Genomic DNA, 21,281 nt, shown 5'->3' on the forward strand with positions numbered 1-21,281 from the left:
CGCTCCTCTTCCTCTTCACTGAAAGTGGTTGGATAACTCAGTTGATAGAGCACAAGGCACTTAATCTCAGGTTCATGGGCCCACATTTGGCAAAAGATTCCTGAATTCCTGAGGGTTAGGCTAGATGACCCGCATGACCCCTTCCAGTTCTACAATCCTATAATTCTATGATTCCCTTTTTAGCAGTGTAAAAGTAAATCCAAGCTTCAGCCCACAGAGGCAAGGAGATATAATAAAAAACGCTTCCCGTGCATTATCTCAGTAATTACAGCAGCTTGGTGGCAAATAGGTCAATATTATTAACCTGCGGTTTAAGAATTAAAGCCACCTTAATGAGTTTCAAACATCATCCCTAACCTGATGTCCTCCAGGTGTTTTTGACTGAAGGAGCGTCTCCACCCCCATCGTTCAGCCCGGACACTGAAGTCCAGCTCTGAGGACCTTCTGGTGGTTCCCTCCCTGCAAGAAGTGAGGTTACGGGGAACCAGGCAAAGGGCCTTCTTGGTAGCGGCACCCACACTGTGGAACGCCCTCCCATCAGATGTCAAGGAAATAAACAACTGTCTTACTTTAAGAAGACATCTGCAGGCAGCCCTGTTTAGGGAAGTTTTTCGTGCCTAATGTTTTACATTTTTTTATGTGCTGTAAGAGTGGCTGGGGAAGCTTAGCCAGATGAGTGGGGTATAAACAATAATAACATTATTATTATTATTATTATTATTAGATCACTCACAATCCCTAGCTAACAGGACCAATGGTCAGGGATGATGGGAGTTGTCAATAACATCTAAAGGGCACCAGGTTAGAATAGGCTGATTTATTCAGTGAGCCATGAACCAAGCTCTTCCTAGGTTACACACTACTTATCAGTGACAGTGTTGTTGTTTAGTCATTTAGTCGTGTCCGACTCTTCGTGACCCCCTGGACCAGAGCACGCCAGGCACTTCTGTCTTCCACTGCCTCCCACAGCTTGATCGAACACATGTTTGTAGCTTTGAGAATACTGTCCAACCATCTCGTCCCCTGCTGCCCCTTCTCCTTGTGCCCTCCATCTTTCCCAACATCAGGGTCTTTTCCAGGGAGTATTCTCTTCTCATGAGGTGGCCAAAGTCTTGGAGCCTCAGCTTCAGGATCTGTCCTTCCAGTGAGCACTCAGGGCTGATTTCCTTCAGAATGGAGAGGTTTGATTTTCTTGCAGTGCATGGGACTCTCCAGAGTCTCCTCCAGCACTAAAATTCAAAAGCATCAATTCTTCAGCGATCAGCCTTCTTTATGGTCCAGCTCTCACTTCCATACATCACTACTGGGAAAACCATAGCTTTAACTATACGGACCTTTGTTGACAGTACTGTATTGTATTCCACACCATATAGCAGGGATTCAAACAACCTATATGCTTCCTTTCATCTCCGCCCATTGGCCATGCTGGCTGGGGCTGATGGGACTTGGGAGTCCAATTACAACTACTGGAGTCCCCGGCATACATACTAGCGCCTATTCCAAGTTTGCATTTCCAACAATGACATATTTAGAGTGACACACCACAGGGGGAGACTGCAGAATTTGCAGCTTCTGTTAGAATTCTGGTTTCCATGGTGATGCTTCCCCTTTCTTCCACTGTAAAGCCTAATATTATCCAGAACATTCTTTAAACGACATTGCAAAACTGCTCCGCTTCTCAGTATTATATATATAAAACATATGACCTTGGGAAACACAACTGTTCTCTACAAGAGAGATCTGTGCAAATAGGCTCCTTCAAACACACAAACACGTATTCAGTACACAAACTGTATGGTTTTTTTCCTGTACAATGCAGCAGTTCCCTTTCTAGCTGCCTCATAGCAACATCCCAAATACTGCAGTATGACCACCACAGACTGCAGTAAACCGACTCTTTAATATAAAGCACGGGAGCAGAACACGGAATTATTAGTGTCATCAATCTAACCAAGCCTTGACCTTCACACCCTCCTCTGCCGACTTCCAGGAGCATCTGTGTGGTTACGGCTGGAAAACAGACTGCTATAATAATTGTGAGATTGCGAGCCTGAGGGAAGAGACTTGGGTTTTTCATTTCTCGGCTTCATCTGCGCCGTACATTTAAAGCATTATTATACCACTTTAAACAGTCATGACTTCCTCTAAGGAATTCTGGGAGCTTTAGTTTGTTAAGGAGGTAGGGAATAGGGAGACCCCCATTCCCTACGCAAAGCTAACAATTTTCAGAATGGTTTATTAACAACCAATCCCTTTCTCTAGATAACGCTGGGAAATGTAGTTCTGGAAGGGCAAAAAAAGGTTTCCTAGCACCCCTTCAGCACCCTTAACTGCCGTTCCCAGGATGTTTTGAGGGGAGCCGTGGCTGTTTAAAGTTGTGCAATACTGCTTTAAATTAATAGTGCAAATGGAGCCCTTATACAAATCAGACATGATAATAAACTAAGATAATGACTACACAGACCTTGATCAAAGCTCTTTGGTCAACAGAACAGTTTGTGAAGGATAGATATTTTGTTGTTTCCGTAGTACCTCTGCAGTGTATTTTATAACAATAATTTATTTTATTAAATCTATGGTGGTAGTTGAAGGCAGTGTACATGGTTCTCCTCCTGCCATTTTATTTTCACAACAATCTTGTGAGGTAGACAGTGACTAGCCCAGTGGGACTAGGAACACTTTGAGGGTCTGCGCCTGCCTTTGCTCCTCTCACTTCATATCTCTCCTGGTCCTGGAAGACCAGTGGGTGAGGGGAGAGGAATCTTGTTGCCGCAGGAGGGGGAGACCCCCTGGTTTGTTCACCAGCCCAACTCATCTCTGCCTCTTGGCCTCCCTCCTCTACTGCTTCAGCTTCTGCCTCTGATTCTGGACTGCTCTCTGCACAGACTCTTCCTGCTCACTAAACCCTGTTACCGCTTCAGCTTAATCTTCTCTTTCCCACCACCAATCCCCAGGCTCTGAGCCTTCTTCATTCGGGGGAATCCCCAACTGATGCCTCCAGTCAGTCCATACAGGGGTAAGCAAACTTCTTCAGCAGGGGGCAGGTCCACTGTCCCTCAGACCTTGTGGGGGACTGGACTATATTTTTTTTGGGGGGGGGGAAATGAACGAATTCCTATGCCCCACAAATAACCCAGAGATGCATTTCAAATAAAAGCACACATTCTACTCATGTAAAAACATGCTGATTCCCGGACCGAATGCAGGCTGCATTTAGAAGGTGATTGGGCCGGATCCGGCCCCCGGGCCAAAGCTGTCAACTTTCAGATTTGAAAATAAGGGATCAGCAGCCTTGAAAATAAGGGATCAGCAGCCTCACCTGTCCCGGAGACAATCTACGGGATATCTAACAATCCGGGATAACCGCGGGAAGCAGCAGGAAACGGCGCTAGAATAAGGGAATAAGGGAATTTCCCGCAAAAAAAGGGAAGGTTGACAGCTATGCCCCAGGCCTTAGTTTGCCTACCCATGGTCCATGACATGGGGTCTGTTAAGCTGTGGGTGAACATATCAGATGACACAGCGATTCTTCAAACAGCTCTTGTTTATTCACAGGCCAGGACAGAACTGAACTGAAGGACTCAGTCAGCCTGCTTGTATAGAGCTCCAGTGCCACGTTACTGTAACAACTTTCTAAAACTATCCAATCACTGAACGTCACTTTCGATCCTTCATTTGCATAACTATCTACAGCATCCCTCTGCTGGCCCAGGGTGAGAACTTCAGTACATAACAGGGTCCGAATGCTGCACCTCTGCAGCTGCTTCCCTGGTGGGGAGGGGGACACCATTTTGTGGTTTGCCTCGGGTGTCAAAATGTCTTGGGCCAGCCCTGCCGATATCTGATCAGACTCACCCAAAGGTGCCTCCAAACTTTGAACCCGGTCCTCTAGGGCAAGAGTGGAGGAATTGTTTGCCCTCCAAGTGCTGTTGGACTCCTCTGCTTCCATCTGTCCCAGCCGGCATGGCCAGTGGTCAAAGGTGATGCAAGCTGCCGTCTAACAAATGAGGAATTGGGTAGATATGCAATGCAAGTAGGAATTTTTTAATTTTTTTTATTATACTATTAAATATGTGTATTGAATGAATCTATTTAGTCAATAAATATATGTATGTCAGGAATCTTATGTGTTGCTTTGCTGTGGATCTACTAAACCAGTTATTAAATGGCCAAAAAAGGAAAATAAAATGCTGGATTGTTTTATTGATGTATATTGGCAACTCGCCCTACCTCCCCGGGGGACATTTAAAAATGGATTCTCCTATCTGAACCTGGAAATCACACACACACACACACACACACACAGCCAGATGCCTCTCTCTGTGTAATTATTTTCTTATCTTTGTGGACCAGGCAGTGATACTAGAGTATGATGTCATTCAGAATGACAAGGATTGAATGGAAATAGGAGAGGAGGAAGAACTGGCAGTAACAACTGAGCGAGGAAACTGTGGTGCTAACAGAGATGAAGCCTGGCTGCGTCAGCTGCTCTGTGCGCAAAGACACAAAAAGTGTGGTGAGCGACATACTTTGCATTTTTGGTGGAACAGAACTACAGATCCCATCATCCCTGATCATCCGTCACACAGACTAGGGTTTATGGGAGTGGGAGTCCAATGCCTGTTGGCTTCGCCTTTTGAACATCCTTCTTCTGATGCTTGGGTAACAGGTGTCCTTTCCCTCCTGCCCCACCCGGCCCCCCAAAAAGAGAGGAGAAAATCTAGCAGTAGAGACAGGAAACTCTCATCTAACTAACATTATAGTGTGATTTTGTGATTGAGATTTTGAACAGTTAAAAGCACAAGCCACGTGCATGCAAATCCACAGAGGATGAGGGGTCTGCATGCAACTAGGCATTGGATTTGTTTCCAGGGGATATTCTCCATAGGCAATATTATTATTACAGTATTATTATTATTATTATTATTATTATTATTACTACTTTATTTACAACATAGTCCACAACAACTCATACACACAAACAAACCCACCACCATTGACAATTTAATTATCAAAATTAAACTCCTATCCCCTTTCACAAAGAAAACATAAAAATAAGAGACTTCCTTTATCCTGTAAATGGCCTCGTTATTTACTTCTTGTATACTGTTTCTTTTATATGTGATTATTACAATTTTTCCTAATTATGACTTAAAAAACCACAATGTTTCCTGTAGAAATTAATCGAAACAAGTCCAGGTGTATATTTTGGAGCACTGTTTGGTAAAGTACAGGTACTCTCTGCATTTCCCTCATTCTTTTTGAAATTCTTGTCTAGGCCTCTCAATAGGCAATTTAAGCAGATTGACAGTGTGCAACCTACGGGTTTGTTTTGTATTGAGCTTTTTTGACTGGAAATTCAAATCTAAGCCCGATCTCTGATTTGCAATATTAACAGCAGACAGCATTGCAGGGCTAGGGCTAGGGCTGTCATAAATCCATCTCTTCATCAGGCCCTTCCTGCAATATACTGATAGTATAAAAACAGTGGCCTATATTGCAGGGTTGTTGTACACTACTTTCTGCAGACTGATATGGCAGGGATAGCGTATCTGAACTTCAGCCCCAACCTGTAATAGGTTCAGCAACTGGACTACATATTAGGGTTGTTGTAAACCATGCAAGGAGCTTCAGCCTGGTGCCCACCTTGCAATATTTAGAGGAAACTGTGGGACTATTGTATCACCCAAAGCCTCTTCCGCCCTTTAATATGAGGATAATGGACTGCATTTGTATTGGAATATGCAGTGGTAAGTAAGGTTATTTTTTAAAATGTTGGAAAACGGAAGCGACATTCAGTTTTTTGAGCAAAATGAAACATATCTTTTAGATTTTACTCTGTTTTAATTTTATGTTCATTGTGACGTATGTGCTGCAAGTCGCTTTGGGTTCCCTTTTGTAAAAAAAATAAATGACTAAAAAGTGCAATTATTATTATTATTAAATAAATAATTATTTTGCACAATCACAGCTATCTATGCTTTAGCTCTTGAATTCCCCTATTCCAAGGTCTGCCGGGAGACATTTAAAAATGGCTTCCCCGATCTAAACCCGGATGCAGCGTATAGAGAAAATAAGATAGTCGTCTTCAACTTTTTAATATCTCTGCCTCTCTGCGGACGTGATTGAAGGCCATAGAAATGTAAAGGAAAAGAGGATTGCTTAAATATTCAACCCTCACTTCTGGTTCTGATTGGAATGCCTCCACGTGCGGGGCAGTAATGCAGAGAAAGAGAAATGCGTCTCTTAAGGTCCACGAGTAAGCTTGCAATTCTATACTGCACACACCCTTACCTGGAAGTAAGTCCCATTAAACCGAATGGGACTTACATCTAAGTAGAAGTAACCTTGGTTAGTTTTCAAGGTGCCGGAATGCAGGGCTTTGTCTTGTCACAAGCCAGCTGCTACTCTTCAGAGTCCGGATACATTTGCAAGACACGATGAGTCATGATTTATTAAGACATTTCTGCGAAGCGACAGATCTCTTTTTTAAATTAATTTTTTATTTAATACACAATCATATTGCTATTATGAATGTATGCATTGTGCAAACTGGAGAAATGTCTTCCTTGTAACCCTATCTGTCTAGTTTTCTTTGAAAATAATAATAATAATAATATCTCTTTAATGGGATACCTCTGTCCCTTTATTTGTTTGCATTGATTTTTTTGGGCGTCCCCTCACCAATTTTTTTTAGAGGGATCGCTTCAGTTTTAGCGTTTGCCTATCCCAGCACCCTATCCTATAGTATATTATTGTATATTGTATTTTAAAATGGGGTTTAAGAGTTGTTAGGGGGTTTTGAATGTTTTATGTAGATTTTCAATTTCATTGTTCTGTATGGGACAATGACAAAAAAGATATCGTATATCATTGGGATTTTGATGGCATGTTGACATGATGTTGACATTTTGCTTGGGGTTTTATCCCTGCAATTCGAGTGAACCCCCCTTAGCACACTTTGGTCGCCTTAAATACCAATTAAATATTAAAATTAATCAGGGAAATGCCCTTTTCCCCTCCTCCTCCTTGTTTCCTTGTACGTAATTGTGCCCCTCTGTTTTTCCCGCACCTTGAACTCAACCTCTGCCGGCATCGCATTGGACTCCCGTGAGTGTATGCGGGCGGCTGCCTCTTGCGGCTCCCTGAACTCTTGAAGGCGGGGTCAGCAGACGCGAGAACGAGGCAGTTATAAAAAGAGTCCGGAAGTGGGAGGGGCGAGGACAAGCCACACCCTCGCGCTCTGCGTGGCTCCGCCTCCTCCCAGCCGGCTGCTTTCCGCGCTCCGCATCTCGCATCTGTCAGTCGCTGCTTCGTCGCCGGCGGAACAAGATGGCGGCTCGGGTGAGTGGACGGCTGAATGACGGGCGGGGTGGGGGGGAGATAGTGACGTGTCAGCTTGGCGGCTTCTGCCTCCCATTCATTCTCTTAGCAGCCCACCGCCCTTCCACCCAGCCCAGTTAGGGAGGCTTCCCTGCTCCCTATGACACTGCTGCGTATATGCCGTACATTTTCAGCTCATCCCACACCGCACCCTTTAAAAAACACCCCCTGGGAACTATAGCCTGTTAAGGGTGCTAGGAACTAAGGTTCCCGGGATTCTTAGACCTGGGGGTTATAGCCTGTTAAGGGTGCTGGGAGCTACAGTTCTCAGGATTCTTAAACCTGGGGATTATCACTTGTTAAGGTGCTGGGAGCTACAGTTCCCAGGATTCTTAAACCTGGGGATTATCTCTTGTTAAGGGTATTGGGAGCTACAGTTCCCAGGATTCTTAAACCTGGGGATTATCACTTGTTAAGGGTATTGGGAGCTACAGTTCCCAGGATTCTTAAACCTGGGGATTATCACTTGTTAAGGGTGCTGGGAGTTACAGTTCCCAGGATTCTTAAACCGGGGAACTGTCGCCTATTAAGGGTGCTGGGTGCTACGATTCCCAGGATTCTTTTGAGGTGTGCTCTTCAAATTCACGGCGTGTGCGCACTTAGGGGAGACCCGAGTGCAGATCCTCCGCCACAGATCCTTCAGTGATGCGGTGCCCTCCTCCTCAGGCTAGCCCACCTCAGCAGGCTGTTGCGAAGGAGCGCACAGACAACCTCTTTCTACCTTCCGTTTATTCTCGGTCGGTCCGCTTGCTGAAAGATAAATGGGTCTGTTTAGCGTGCTGGAAAAGAAGAAAAACAGCGCGCCGTTCTCGCGCTGGGTCTCTCAGTCATCTGTGCATTGTAGCTGAGACATTGGAGAACAGCTCACTTTTTTGCATTCTTAATGTAAAATGGCTTTCCTCAAAGGCGGCTTGGCAAAAATGTGCCTGCCCTTCTCTCCCCATCTGTTACCCTTAAATAGGACATTGCAGGAACAAGGGCAGCCTGAAGGGTTAATGCCGGAATTGTTTGCTGTGTCATAAATACTTCTGGGTGACCTGGAGTTAATAAGCTGTTACTGCAACAATAGTGTCTGGTGGGTGAAAAGCTGGGAGGATCAAGCTGTTTATGCGGTGAGCACCTTTACTGCAGTGCACACTTGGCTGGCAAGTGGAAGACTCTGTCTTCGGGTTGCATATGAACCGAACTCGTGGCGATGCTGCTGGTTACAATGATGTCAGATTGCTGTTGCTTTATTTTCCTAGTGACCCAACATGTGCCTAGTACTTTGAATCCCCTAGAATGACGGGTGCAGTGCAGGCAGGTTAGCAATTGGGGAAAGGCTAATGGATGTACCTTTCTCACATTTACCTTCTGTTACGCAGATACTCCCCAACACCAAAAAGGCTTTATTGGCCTTATGCCATGAAGAATATCCATTTAGTATATAGAAGGAGGAGTGTTGATTCAGGATCATTTAAAATGTTCTCCCTCCCTGCAGATTGTGGCAGATTATGGAAGCTTCGGGAGGGATGATATATAGGGGAACAAACCAGGATGTAACACAACAGGTGATTGGGGATTTTGGAAGCATAATAGTGGTTTTCCGCAAAACGGCATCATCCAGAATTGTAGCAGGTTTGGTTCTTCCACTGGCTTGTGGTAATGGTTCAATGAAAAACCCGTTACTTGAGTTGTGAGAACAACAGCGTATGCCTGTAGGATTTGGCTTAAAATGCAAAAACTAGCATTAAAATAAATGGTAGTTTACTCTTCTCCATAAGAGTAAGGAGGAAGTGACAATGGTCAAGTCTCAAAATGCTCATGATAACTCTGATTGATAACTATAAAAAAATTTGGAGGCAAAATGCAAAAGTATTTAAAAGTCCATCCATGCTTATTGCTTTCTTGTTCAAAGAAGCAGGCATGGGGCAGGCATGGCACAAAGGAAAGTGAACCAAGGATTTAACTGGCCCTTTGCCATATAAACTGGTACATACTGGAAACGTTTTCCTAAGTAACCCCTTCCCCTTAGTTGTGTTGATTCTGCTTAATTATTGGAGATGCTGAATGCACACTCTGTGGCAACAATATGTCCTTTCTACCTGCTGTATTATTACAGTATTATTATTATTATTAGTATATTTGAATTTCACAGAACAAAAGCAAAATATAAAACCCCAAAATATATAATCAAAATAAAAACAACAACCCAATAACCCCCCCAACACATTTTAAAAGGGCGTAGGATGCCAAATCAACCAAAGGCCTGTTTATAAAGGAATGTTTTTGCCTGGCGCCTAAAGGTGTATAATGAAGGCACCAGGCGAACTTCCCTTGGGAGAGCATTCCACAGATGGGGAGCCACTGCAGAGAAGGCCCTGTTCTCATGTTGCCACCCTCCGGACCTCTCAGTATACAAGACTGAGCAATGGAGATTGCACACATGACGCTATCCCTGTAACTGTGACCAGGCCATTGTTTGGGGTATCCCACACTAAGACTGGGGAGAGGTGAAACCAACAGGAACACCATGATGGGGATTTAGAAGATGATGAGGAAGACTGGTCTCTGTGAGTGGAACAGAAGATGGGCAGTCACTCTCTCATATTTGCAGGCCTGGATGAGTGGCATAAACTTCTTGTCAGACACACATAGGCCATCTTTCCTGCAATGAATTACTGTGATAAATAACCCTCTGCAATTGCCCATCTTCACATTTCAGCAGACACTAAAAGTTGCTTCTTTCCCTTCGCACAAATCTTGATGTGCGCAAGGAAGAAAGGCATAATTTATCTATCGCTCACTCATAAGTGATTGCTGACATGCATCTCAGGCACATACATGCTCAGTGACCAATGAAACGCACAAATACCATTTTACATAGAGTATTGTTTTGGTCTCCGTCTCTGGGTCACTGGGTTCTCACAACTGAACTGAGAGGTTCTGCTTGTCATATGTGGCCAGGCAGGTCTGCGATTATGAGTGCTGTAAGTCGACACAGAGTTCTCTGTTGATCTTGTCTTGCTCCACCATAAACATGTGAATCACCCTGTGGAATTTCTGTAGGACCCCAGGCACACACCTTGGGTGAATGAGCTCTCAGAAGCATCTGTTGCCCTCAACTGATATTTGGCCTCGTGTGTGGCAGAAATGACACCTCATGTAGGAGGTGCATGGTCTTAGCTGGAGAGCTATCTTCTTATATAACAATCTACAGCAAGGAGGGGATCCTTTAGCTGAAACTGCCAGGGCAATTTAAATCACCAGATTACTGGCATCAACATCCTAGTGATGAAAAATGTCAGCCTAGTTGCTATTCATATGTTTTCCGTGGAGTAACTTTTTTCAGTGGCCCCCAGAACTAGGGACAGGCAGGTATCTATTTCTAGGTCAACTCATTTTTTTCATATGTTCATTCGTGGTTTATTTCCACCCCATTTCTACCTTTATCTGCAACTTTTATTTTAGTCCTCACAAAAACGTGTGTGTAGATATTAACTTAAATAAGTATCATAAAATGTGTGTTCTCTCAAACTACACATTTCTAAACATATTTTGAGCATCATAGTGTTTCAGAAGTATGAAAGGCAGTCCAGAAGTTGCAGATCAGGTCTGTTCTTATAGGAATTCACAATTAACAAATTCCCCACTCAAAGCTTGAGCTAAAAACAATCAAACACATTTCCTGTTTAATGTGTTTGAGAGTTTTGTTCACTCTTCTTAGGAGAACACTGAAACCCAAATCAGATATGATTTGTTTGTGATTTGATTGTTACCTGTTATATGATTTGATACTGTGCATATTTACTCCCAAGTTAAATGTGCATAAGATTGCTGCTTTGGTCATTTTAGGCCACATTCATGGGGAAAAGGACTGGCTAAATTTTACTCGCCTTAGCTGTGTGGCTGTTTATAGACCGGATTTATTATTGTTATGGTTATTAGTATTTAAATTTTTATACCACCCTTCATCCAAAGATCACAGGGCGGCTCATAACATAAAAATGTAGAATGAGAACACAAAATACATCATAAAAAAAAAATTCTGGAAGCAAAGACCAAACCAATAACCCCCCTTCCCACAAACAAATTTAAAAGGCCATAGAGTGTTGAATCAGCCAGAGGCCTAGTTATAGCGGAATGTTTTCACCTGCTGTCTAAAGATATGTAATGAAGGCTCCAGACGAGCCTCCCTGGGGAGAGCATTCCACAGGAGGGGAGCCATCCCAGAAAAGGCCTGTTCTTGTGTAGCCACCCTCTGGGCTTCTCATGGAGGAGTCACACGAAGAAGGGCCTTAGATGATGATTGCAGGGTCCAGGTTGGTTCATATGGGGAAAGGTGGTCCTTGAGGTATTGCGGTCCTGAGTCTTTAAGGCTTTGTAGGTGAAAGTCAGCACTTTCACCTACAAGCTATAGAGCAGGGGTAGGTAAACTAAGGCCGGGGGGCTGGATACGGCCCAATCGCCTTCTCAATCCGGCCCGCGGACGGTCCGGGAATCAGCGTGTTTTTACATGAGTAGAATGTGTCCTTTTATTTAAAATGCATCTCTGGGTTATTTGTGGGGCCTGCCTGGTGTTTTTATATGAGTAGAATGTGTCCTTTTATTTAAAATGCATCTCTGGGTTATTTGTGGGGCATAGGAATTCGTTCATTCCCCCCCCCCAAATATAGTCTGGCCCACCACAGGGTCTGAGGGACGGTGGACCGGCCCCCGGCTGAAAAAGGCTGCTGACCCCTGCTATAGAGCTATAAGGGGTGGCCAACTCCTAAGAGACTGCGATCTACTCGCAGAATTAAAAACTGGCAGTGATCTACCCCCTTTTTGGGGGTTCAGGGCAAAGTTGTTGAGCTTTTTTAGGGAGGAGGAGAGCCCCGATTTTTCACAATTCTAGCCTAAGCTCAAGGGAAAAAGGGGAACAGCCAATCACCAACAGATCGCTGGGGAAACAAACAGCCTCACTGAGTAAACTCTCTCTTCTGTTCTGCAAATCGTGCAACAATGGAGGGTGGGGCGAGGGGCTGGGGCCAGATTATATTTTACTAAGGAAAGGGACCCAGCGATCGACCGCAATCTACCAAAACCTCCCGGGGAATCTACCAGTAGATCGCGACCAACCTGTTGGACATCCCTGCCATAGAGTGATGGAGAAGCAGGAGCAAAGTTGCACTCACGATACACCGCTCTCAGTCAAGGTTGGTTCCATGGCTGGGCCTGAACCCAAATTGAAAATCTGTGTCATCCAAGATTTCCTGCCATGACCCTCTCCATGACATCTCTAGGAAGGGGATATTTGCAGCTGGTCAGTAGCTCTTCCAGACCAAAGAGTCTAGGGCCATTTTCTTTCCGAGTGGCAATGCCACTGCTTTTTTCCAGGGTATCCTCAAATTGTGTAGCCAGGTGGTCATAGCAGGTCCTTTAATGCAGAGGTCCCTTCCCGACAATGGAAGTCAGCAACCTCCAGACTAGCTACTGGAAAATGCAATGCAAGCTGCGAAATGCACCATCTTTGCCAATATGTTGGTTTTCTGGGCCTTAGAAAGTCTCTCTTCTTGTCCCTGCACAAACGGTTTCCCTTGTTTTCATCTCCCTATGAGGCACAAACGTGGTTTCATTAATAAATTATCTTAATCAGAAATGTTTTGGAAGTAAGAACCGTTAAAAGGTTTTCTGAGTAAATATGGATAGGCTTGGACTGTGAGGAGAGTGAAGGTTGTACTGGTATCTAACTGTAACATGTGACACACAAGTTACACAACTCTTGCATAAGGTTTTCTTCTGTATAATAGCAGTGCTTGAAGCTTCTCCTTATGGTCACACGAAGAGCTGTTGTCTTTAGGAAATGCTTCAAGTTCTCCCTTTCCCCCAGGATGCAGAAAAGGATAGATTTCCAGTAATAGAAATAGCCTGTATGTTCATTCCTTGGGGAGAAAACCCCCAGATAATTCTCCCAAACCTAGGCTAGGGGGCTAAGGGGTTCAGCATCGCTGGAAAGCTCTTTCCATTCCATATTACCATCTGCTTGAAAATCCTTTTGCTTTCAAAGTTCATTGCCAGGTGGAATGGGCGATGGGAGGGCTGCCGTTAAAATAACACAAACCAAGAGCCCTGTTTGGGTAACAAGATGGAACTCTGTAGGATGCCAGCAGGCAACTCGCATGGTAAAAAGGTAAAGGAGCCCTGGACAGTTAAGTCCAGTCAAAGGCGACTATGGGGTTGCGGCGCTCATCTCGCTTTCAGACCGAGGGAACTGGCGTTTGTCCACAGACAGCTTTCCGGGTCGTGTGGCCAGCATGACTAAACCGCTTCTGGTGCAACGGGACACCATGACGGAATCCAGAGTGCATGGAAACACCGTTTACCTTCCCGCTACAGCGGTACCTATTTATCTACTTGCACTGGTGTGCTTTCGAACTGCTAGGTTGGTAGGAGCTGGGACAGAGCAACGGGAGCTCACTCCGTCATGGGGATTCGAACCGCCGACCTTCTGATCGGCAAGCCCAAGAGGCTCAGTGGTTTAGACCACAGTGCCACCTGCATCACATGGTGTCAAGCAGTAGCCACCCATAACTACAGTGGTGCCTCGCAAGATGAAATTAATTCGTTCCGCAAGTTTTTTCTTCTTGCGAGTTTTTCGTCTTGCGAAGCACCGTTTCCCATAGGAATGCATTGAAAATCAATCAATGCGTTCCTATGGAAACCGCCTTCAGACCAGGTCCGGGGACAGTCTGTCCCCCGACCTCTTCTGAAGGCTGGGGGGGGGGACAAGGGCTTTTCTTCCCACCGCCAGCCTTCAGAAGGCTGTTCTGAAGGCTGGCGGTGGGAAGAAAAGCCCTTCTCCCCACCTCCCACCATGCAAGCTCCGGGGACAGGAGGGCTTTCCTCCCGACCGCCAGCATTTTAAAAGCCCCCAGGACAGCGGAGACTTCTCCGCTGTCCCGGGGGCTTTTAAAATGCTGGCGGGCGGCAGCGAAGCGTTCGCTGCCGCCCGCCAGCATTTTCAGATCGCCCCGGGACAGCGGAGAAGTCTCCGCTGTCCCGGGAAGGCAGGTGGGGGGGAGCAAAGACTTTGGCCCCCCGCCGGCCTTCAGAAGAGGTCCAGAACCTCTTCTGAAGGCCGGCGGTGGGCGAAAGTCTTTGCTCCCGATGGCCAGAATTTAAAAGAGGTCCCCGGGGATTTCCCTATGGGCTTTCTTCTTGCGAAGCAAGTCCATAGGGAAATTCGTCTTGCGAAACGACTCAAAAACGGAAAACTCTTTCGTCTTGCGAGTTTTTCGTTTTGCGAGGCGTTCATCTTGCGAGGCACCACTGTACTTGCTGGCCTTGAAGGCAGGAGTGGCGCCATTGTAGCACAGTGCTCTCAGTCCCCAGCCCCTGGAGTCATGTCAGAAGGATGCTATCGTCAATGGTATCAAAAGTCTTGGAGAGGTCAAGGAGAATGAATAGGGCCACACTCCCTCATCTCTCTCCCAAGAAATGCCACCAGCCTGGGCAACCAAGGCAGGCTCAGTGCTGAGACTGGGCTTCAAACTAAACTGAAATGCTGCACTTCAAACTACAGTGGTACTGCGGGTTACATACGTTTCAGGTTACATACACTTCAGGTTACAGACTCCGCTAACCCAGAAATAGTGCTTCAGGTTAAGAACTTTGCTTCAGGATAAGAACAGAAATCGTGCTCCAGTGGTGCGGCAGCAGCGAGAGGCCCCATTAGCTAAAGTGGTGCTTCAGGTTAAGAACAGTTTCAGGTTAAGAACGGACCTCCGGAACGAATTAAGTACTTAACCCGAGGTACCACTGTACCATATTTTTCGCTCTATAAGACACACTTTTCCCCTCCTAAAAGGTAAGGGGAAATGTGTGTGCGTCTTATGAAGCGAATGCAGGCAGGAGGCTCTGCTCAGCGCTCCCTTTAAAGAGCCGTGTGGAGCATGTGTGCGGCTCTTGGGGGCTTTTCTCTGAGAAGGGAGAAGGGCAGCCCATCAGTCTCTTCCAGGAGCTGCACACACGCTCTGTGCGGCTCTTTAAAGGGAGTGTGGCTGTTGGGGGCTTTTCCCAGAAGCCAGAACAGCAAGAGGGATGGCTGCGCAGCAATCCCTCTTGTTGTTCTGGCTTCGCTGTGCGAAGCCTCTTCAGGGCAGGGGGGGCCTTCATCCCGCTGCCCTGAAGAGGCTTTGCGCAGCTATCCCAGAAGCCAGAACCGCAAGAGGGATCCCTGTGCAGCCATCCCTCTTGCGGTTCTGGCTTCTGGGATTCAGAATATTTTTTCCCTTGTTTTCCTCCTCCAAAAACTAGGTGCGTCTTATGGTTTGATGCATCTTATAGAGCGAAAAATACGGTACATATGGTGTTTTGCATGATGGAATACTCCTTTCATACAAAAATAGTTCCTGCTGTGTAGAAAACCAGGTTGCCAAGGGAAAGCATTCTAACATGTCTCCCTACCTGTTTTCTCTATGTAGGGAAATTTTCTATGTAGTTTATTTTTTGGAGCAGGGAAGATTATTTCATCGTTTGAAAGGTAATTCCATCAGCGAGCTGCAGTGGTACAATCCTGTCACAAGTTGATCAATTAGACTTCTGTCGCTTACTCATTCATCCTACGAAAACACCCTCTTGTCTGTTCTCATAGAATTGAGCACTGAACCTTTCTGAACATTAGAAAAAACCCAGGTTTGCCGTAACTCTGTCACAGTTCCTCCCAGCTGCTAGCTTGAAGATTTGCACTCTCTACATATGTTCAGTACCATATACCCACTGTGAGGATGTCCAAGGAGAATTGGCTGTTAGGAAAGACAGAGCCTAGACCAGAAAAAAAATGCTTGGGAGGTCAATTCTGCTTGATGAATCAATTCTGAGGTTGCCAGAATCTATACCTGTTTCCTACAGAAATTTGCCTGTGAGGGTGACAGGTGCAACACTTGTTTCAGAGAACAAGCCTAGCAGGAGTAAACTTTCTTACTGAAAAGGTATATAAGTATTGAAGATTTTAAGCAGCACAGAACTCTTTAATCAGCAGAATGGAAATACAGCCTTTTCTGATTAGGCATACCTGCAAGGATGATCTGTATCCAGGATACTGGGTTTATTCTTCTCATTTAGTCCTATGGTTTTTAATCTTTCTGGATAAATTGCTTCTGCCAGCGCAATTGTGGTCGTAATCTCTTTATTCTGTCTCCACTTGCTTTATCTGCTGTAGCATCATGCAACGTGAGGCTGAAAAAAACAAATACTTATTTAACAGGAATGTATATCCTGCCATTTGAATAGATTCCCGGGATAGCTTACAAAACTGCAGTACAGTGGTACCTTGCTTCTCAAACTTAATCCGTTCCGGAAGTCTGTTCCAAAACCAAAGCGTTCCAAAACCAAGACGCGCTTTCCCATAGAAAGGAATGCAAAATGGATTAATGCGTTCCAGACTTTTAAAACAACCCCTCAAAGAGCAATTTAACATGAATTTTACTATCTAACGAGAGCATTGATCCATAAAATGAAAGCAATAAACAATGTACTGCAGTCACACAATCAACCGGTAGCTGAACTGGGTTCCACACAGTCACAAAAACAAAACAAAAAAGCCGCAAAAACAAAGACGCAAAATAAATAGCAAAAAAAGACAGGCCTCAGCGTAACACTCAAAAGGGAAGGGTACCACTCAAAATGGAGCACGTTCAGCTTCTGAAGAAAGTTCGCAGAGCAGAACTCTTAATTCCGGGTTTGTAGTGTTTGGGTTCCTAGTTGTTTGAGTACCAAGGTACCACTGTAAAAACCTTTTTAAAACATAAGCACGCTATAGATTAAAAGAGGCAGAATCAAGAAACAGGAATTGCTCAGGAATATCTTGACCATATCTGAGCATGACACAATCATAGGAATAGAGGATCAGAGTGGTTCAGATTTATTGTGTAGCTAACAGACTGTTGTTGTTTAGTCGTTTAGTCGTGTCCGCCTCTTCGTGACCCCATTGACCAGAGCACACCAGGCACTCCTGTCTTCCACTGCCTCTTGCAGTTTGGTCAAACTCATGCTGGAAGCTTCAAGAACACTATCCAACCATCTCGTCCTCTGTCGTCCCCTTTTCCTTGTGCCCTCCATCTTTCCCAACATCAGGGTCTTTTCCAGGGAGTCTTCTCTTCTCATGAGGTGGCCCAAGTATTGGAGTCTCAGTTTCAGGATCTGTCCTTCCAGTGAGCACTCAGGGCTGATTTCCTTCAGAATGGAGAGGTTTGATCTTCTTGCAGTCCATGGGACTCTCAAGAGTCTCCTCCAGCACCAGAATTCAAAAGCATCAATTCTTCGGCAATCAGCCTTCTTTATGGTCCAGCTCTCACTTCCATACATCACTACAAAGAAAAAATAAGAAAAAATGGACGATGTTATTTGAGAATCATAGAATTGTTGAGTTGGAATGGACCACGAGGGTCAAACCCACAACCCTGAGATTAAGAGTCTCATGCTCAACTGACTGAGCTTGTTGGACCACAACTCCTGCGAGCCCCATCTACCATGGCCAAAGACCAGGGGTGCAGAGAATTGTGGTCCAACAACAAATAGCCTTTCCAGTTAGCCTTTGACAGAGGCGTATTTCTCTGAAAGGTCTATATTTACATTGGCCACTGAGACCATATAACACCGGTCCTGAAAGACCTACATGGGCTCACAGTACATTTCTGAGCACAACTCAAAGTGTTGGTGCTGACCTTTGTCAGCCACCCCCATTGTTCAGCCTGGACACTGAGGTCCAGCTCCGAGGGCCTTCTGGCAGTTCCCTCCCCACGAGAAGTGAGGTTACAAGGAACCAGGCAGATGGTCCTTTCGGTAGTAGCGCCCGCCCTGTGGAACGCCCTCCCATCAGATGTCAAGGAAATACCGTATTTTTTGCTCCATAGGGCATACCAGACCATAGGGCGCACCTATGCGCTCCCCAGGCTTCGGGCTGCAGGCTGCTATCCGCAAGCCTTCGGAGCCCGGCAGGAACTCCCGCCGCGCTCCGAAGGCTTGCGGATAGCTTCCTGAAGCCAGCATTCGCTCCATAGGATGCACACACATTTCCCCTTCATTTTTGGAGGGGGAAAAGTGCACCCTATAGAGCGAAAAATACGGTAAATGACTATCTGACTTTTAGAAGACATCTGAAGGCGGCAACCCTGTTTAGGGAAGTTTTTAATGTTTGAGGTTTTATCATGTTTTTAATATTCTGTTGGGAGCCGCCCATAGTGGCTGGGGAAAGCCAGCCAGATGGGCGGGGTATAAATAATAAAAAAATGTTATTATTATTATTATTATTGGAATGCATTTCTTCTCTCCCCCCCCCCACCTTGTTTCCTCTGCCTGCCTGCCTGCCACCTTTGAGACCTGTGGTCCTGGTTGAAAGGATGTCTCTAGCGCTAAACCTTTCCAGGGATAATTGGTCTCCTGCTGTTTCCCTGCTGCTAAATGATAGCTTGCTTTTTCCTAGTGAGAAAACAGAAGCATCCGCTTTGTGTGTCCCCCACCCCCACCCAAGGCATTTATTCCCCAGGGCACACACAAACAGTCCATTCTTAGGGAATTCTGCGTCCACACCTTGAATCTCCCAGGATTTCGGAGGTCTGAAACAATGTCCTTTGCCTGCAGCAGCCTTGTCCTCGTTCCAGAATTAGCATGTCTAACACTGCAGTGTTCCTAGTGGAGATAGGAAGAATACAAGCAGCAGCAGCATTCTGCTACATGTTTAGCTACTTGGATGCTTTCCTGAGACCCCATAGCAGAATTATCACAGTATTATTACCAGTATCAGGGAGTTGTTGACTGCTGGTATTTAGAAGGTTGATCAGAAGGTCGGCGGTTCGAATCTCCGCGACGGGGTGAGCTCCCGTTGCTCGGTCCCTGCTCCTGCCAACCTAGCAGTTCGAAAGCACGTCAAAGTGCAAGTAGATAAATAGGTACCGCTCCGGCGGGAAGGTAAACGGCGTTTCCGTGCGCTGCTCTGGTTCGCCAGAAGCGGCTTAGTCATGCCAGCCACATGACCCGGAAGCTGTATGCCGGCTCCCTCGGCCAATAAAGCGAGATGAGCACCGCAACCACAGAGTTGGTCACGACTGGACCTAATGGTCAGGGGTCCCTTTACCTTTACCTATAAGACATCATCTTAAATCTTAAAATCCCTCCCCACCTTCCTTCTTAAGCTTATTCTGTAATTGCTGTGTAGCGCTGCAACTGTTTTCGAAATGCGCACCTCAGGAAAAACCTCTCAGACTTGTCTCGTCAAGGAAGTCCTACGCAGGACAGTGGATTCTGGGAGCGCCCTCGGTTTTTGCGGCACATTGGGTAGGCCTGTGAGGTCCCACTGTTGCCCTACGTCAGTGATGGCCAAACTTGGCCCTCCAGCTGTTTTGGGACTACAATTCCCATCACCCCTGACCACTGGTCCTGTTAGCTAGGGATGATGGGAGTTGTAGTCCCAAAACAGCTGGAAGGCCAGGTTTGGCCATCACTGCCCTACGTGATATGACAGTGCACCTTAGAACATGCCCCCTATTCCCAGTGGCTGCATATCAGAAGGACATCTTGTTGGTAGAAGGCAAGGCAACTCTGGGACGCTCTCCTACCATTTTTGAGCTTTACATTGAGAAACCTTGGATAGTGAAGTCCAGTATTCATTAGAACGGGGAGGGCTCCTTGTGGTTCTCCAGGTGTTGGACTACAAACCCCATCACCCCTGGCAATTGGCTGTGCTAGCTGGGGCTGGTGGGAGTTGTGCTACAGTAACATCTGGAGGGCCATCAATTCCCCATCTCTGCCCTTGAACATACTGCCATGTTTTTCAAGCTCTCGGCTTGCATGCTTGAAGCTTTGAATCTAGGTCTGATGGAATGATGCAAGGAAAGGTGGACTACATTGCTACCAGATGTTTCACTGTGAAATCTGTGTGTTGGTTATTTAATGTAAGTAATTCTTTAATGCTACTGGTGCTCTTTGCATTGTGTCCTTTCATTCTTGTTAACAGTGCACGATGAACACTGAGCCACAATCTTCTCTAGTCTCGGCCTTCTCCTTTAATTGTGGACACTTTGCTGCTGAAATAAAAAATTAAGGTCTTATATATATATATAATAAATGTTCATAAATGTACCAAGCAAACACGTACATAAATATATAAACCACATGTCTGAAGCAGCGCAGGAAAACAGTCTGGAAACCATTTTGACTCCCAGACTGACCAAATGATTTCTCTGCAAGGTCAAGGAAAATGGAAAAGCCTCCCCATTGTCTTTTCCTTCACAAATCCTGGCTTAAGGGTATGTCTGTGTATGAATAGGGTGAGCCTGTGACCTGGCTCAGGAACTAAGTATTTATCATTACAAAAGACTGGCCAGGCTCCCCAGGGTATCCAATCAAGTAAGCATTAACAGGTAACCTGTCAGACAGGATGTAAACAATGCACTCAGATTTCTGTTGTGAGCTACACCCTTTTCTGTGATGTAGGTATGATGTGTCTGGGGGTGGTCTTGGACTCCAGGGCGGGCAATTTAAAATATTTATATAAGGGCGGGCACACCTGGGTTCTGGGTCCTCTGCCTTCTCTTGCGTGTGAAAGGGGCACCCTGTTGCACAGTTCAATAAAGATCAGGCTTAGTAGCTGCTTTGCTTCTCAATATTCTCTGGTTAGCCTCTGTTATTTTCTCCGACCAATGGAGAACCTGCAAAGGACTCTATAAGGGCTCTTGTGTCCCCCAAAAGGGAATCAGGGCAGATTTTCATTTATTACACTGCAAATGTGGCCTTCTAGGTTGTACTCTGCATTTTTTGTTTTTTTTATAAAAAGTCCAATCCAGCAGCAAGATCCAGGTACCAAACAATGGCTTTTGGAATAATAGTGTTAGATGTACACCTAGATTTTTTTAAAACAACAGCAAACTGTCTCTGAACAC

The 21,281-nt window shown here is 45.5% G+C and overlaps 1 protein-coding gene across 7 annotated transcripts in view; it reads left to right on the forward strand.

Moving 5' to 3' along the window:
* Nucleotides 1-7,219: 7,219 nt before the first annotated feature.
* NSF (N-ethylmaleimide sensitive factor, vesicle fusing ATPase) overlaps nt 7,220-21,281 on the forward strand; it is a 108,271-nt gene continuing 94,209 nt past the window's right edge. For all 7 annotated transcript variants that reach the window (XR_008327400.1, XM_053363690.1, XM_053363692.1 and 4 more), the window contains exon 1: nt 7,220-7,344. Coding sequence is in view for 6 of the 7 variants with exons in the window: in XM_053363690.1 (XP_053219665.1) it covers nt 7,333-7,344 (12 nt within the window). In the remaining variant the exon portion in view is untranslated. The remainder of the gene's footprint in view (nt 7,345-21,281) is intronic.

This window comes from Podarcis raffonei, chromosome 13 (assembly GCF_027172205.1).
Source record: "Podarcis raffonei isolate rPodRaf1 chromosome 13, rPodRaf1.pri, whole genome shotgun sequence".
Lineage (NCBI taxonomy): Eukaryota > Metazoa > Chordata > Lepidosauria > Squamata > Lacertidae > Podarcis > Podarcis raffonei.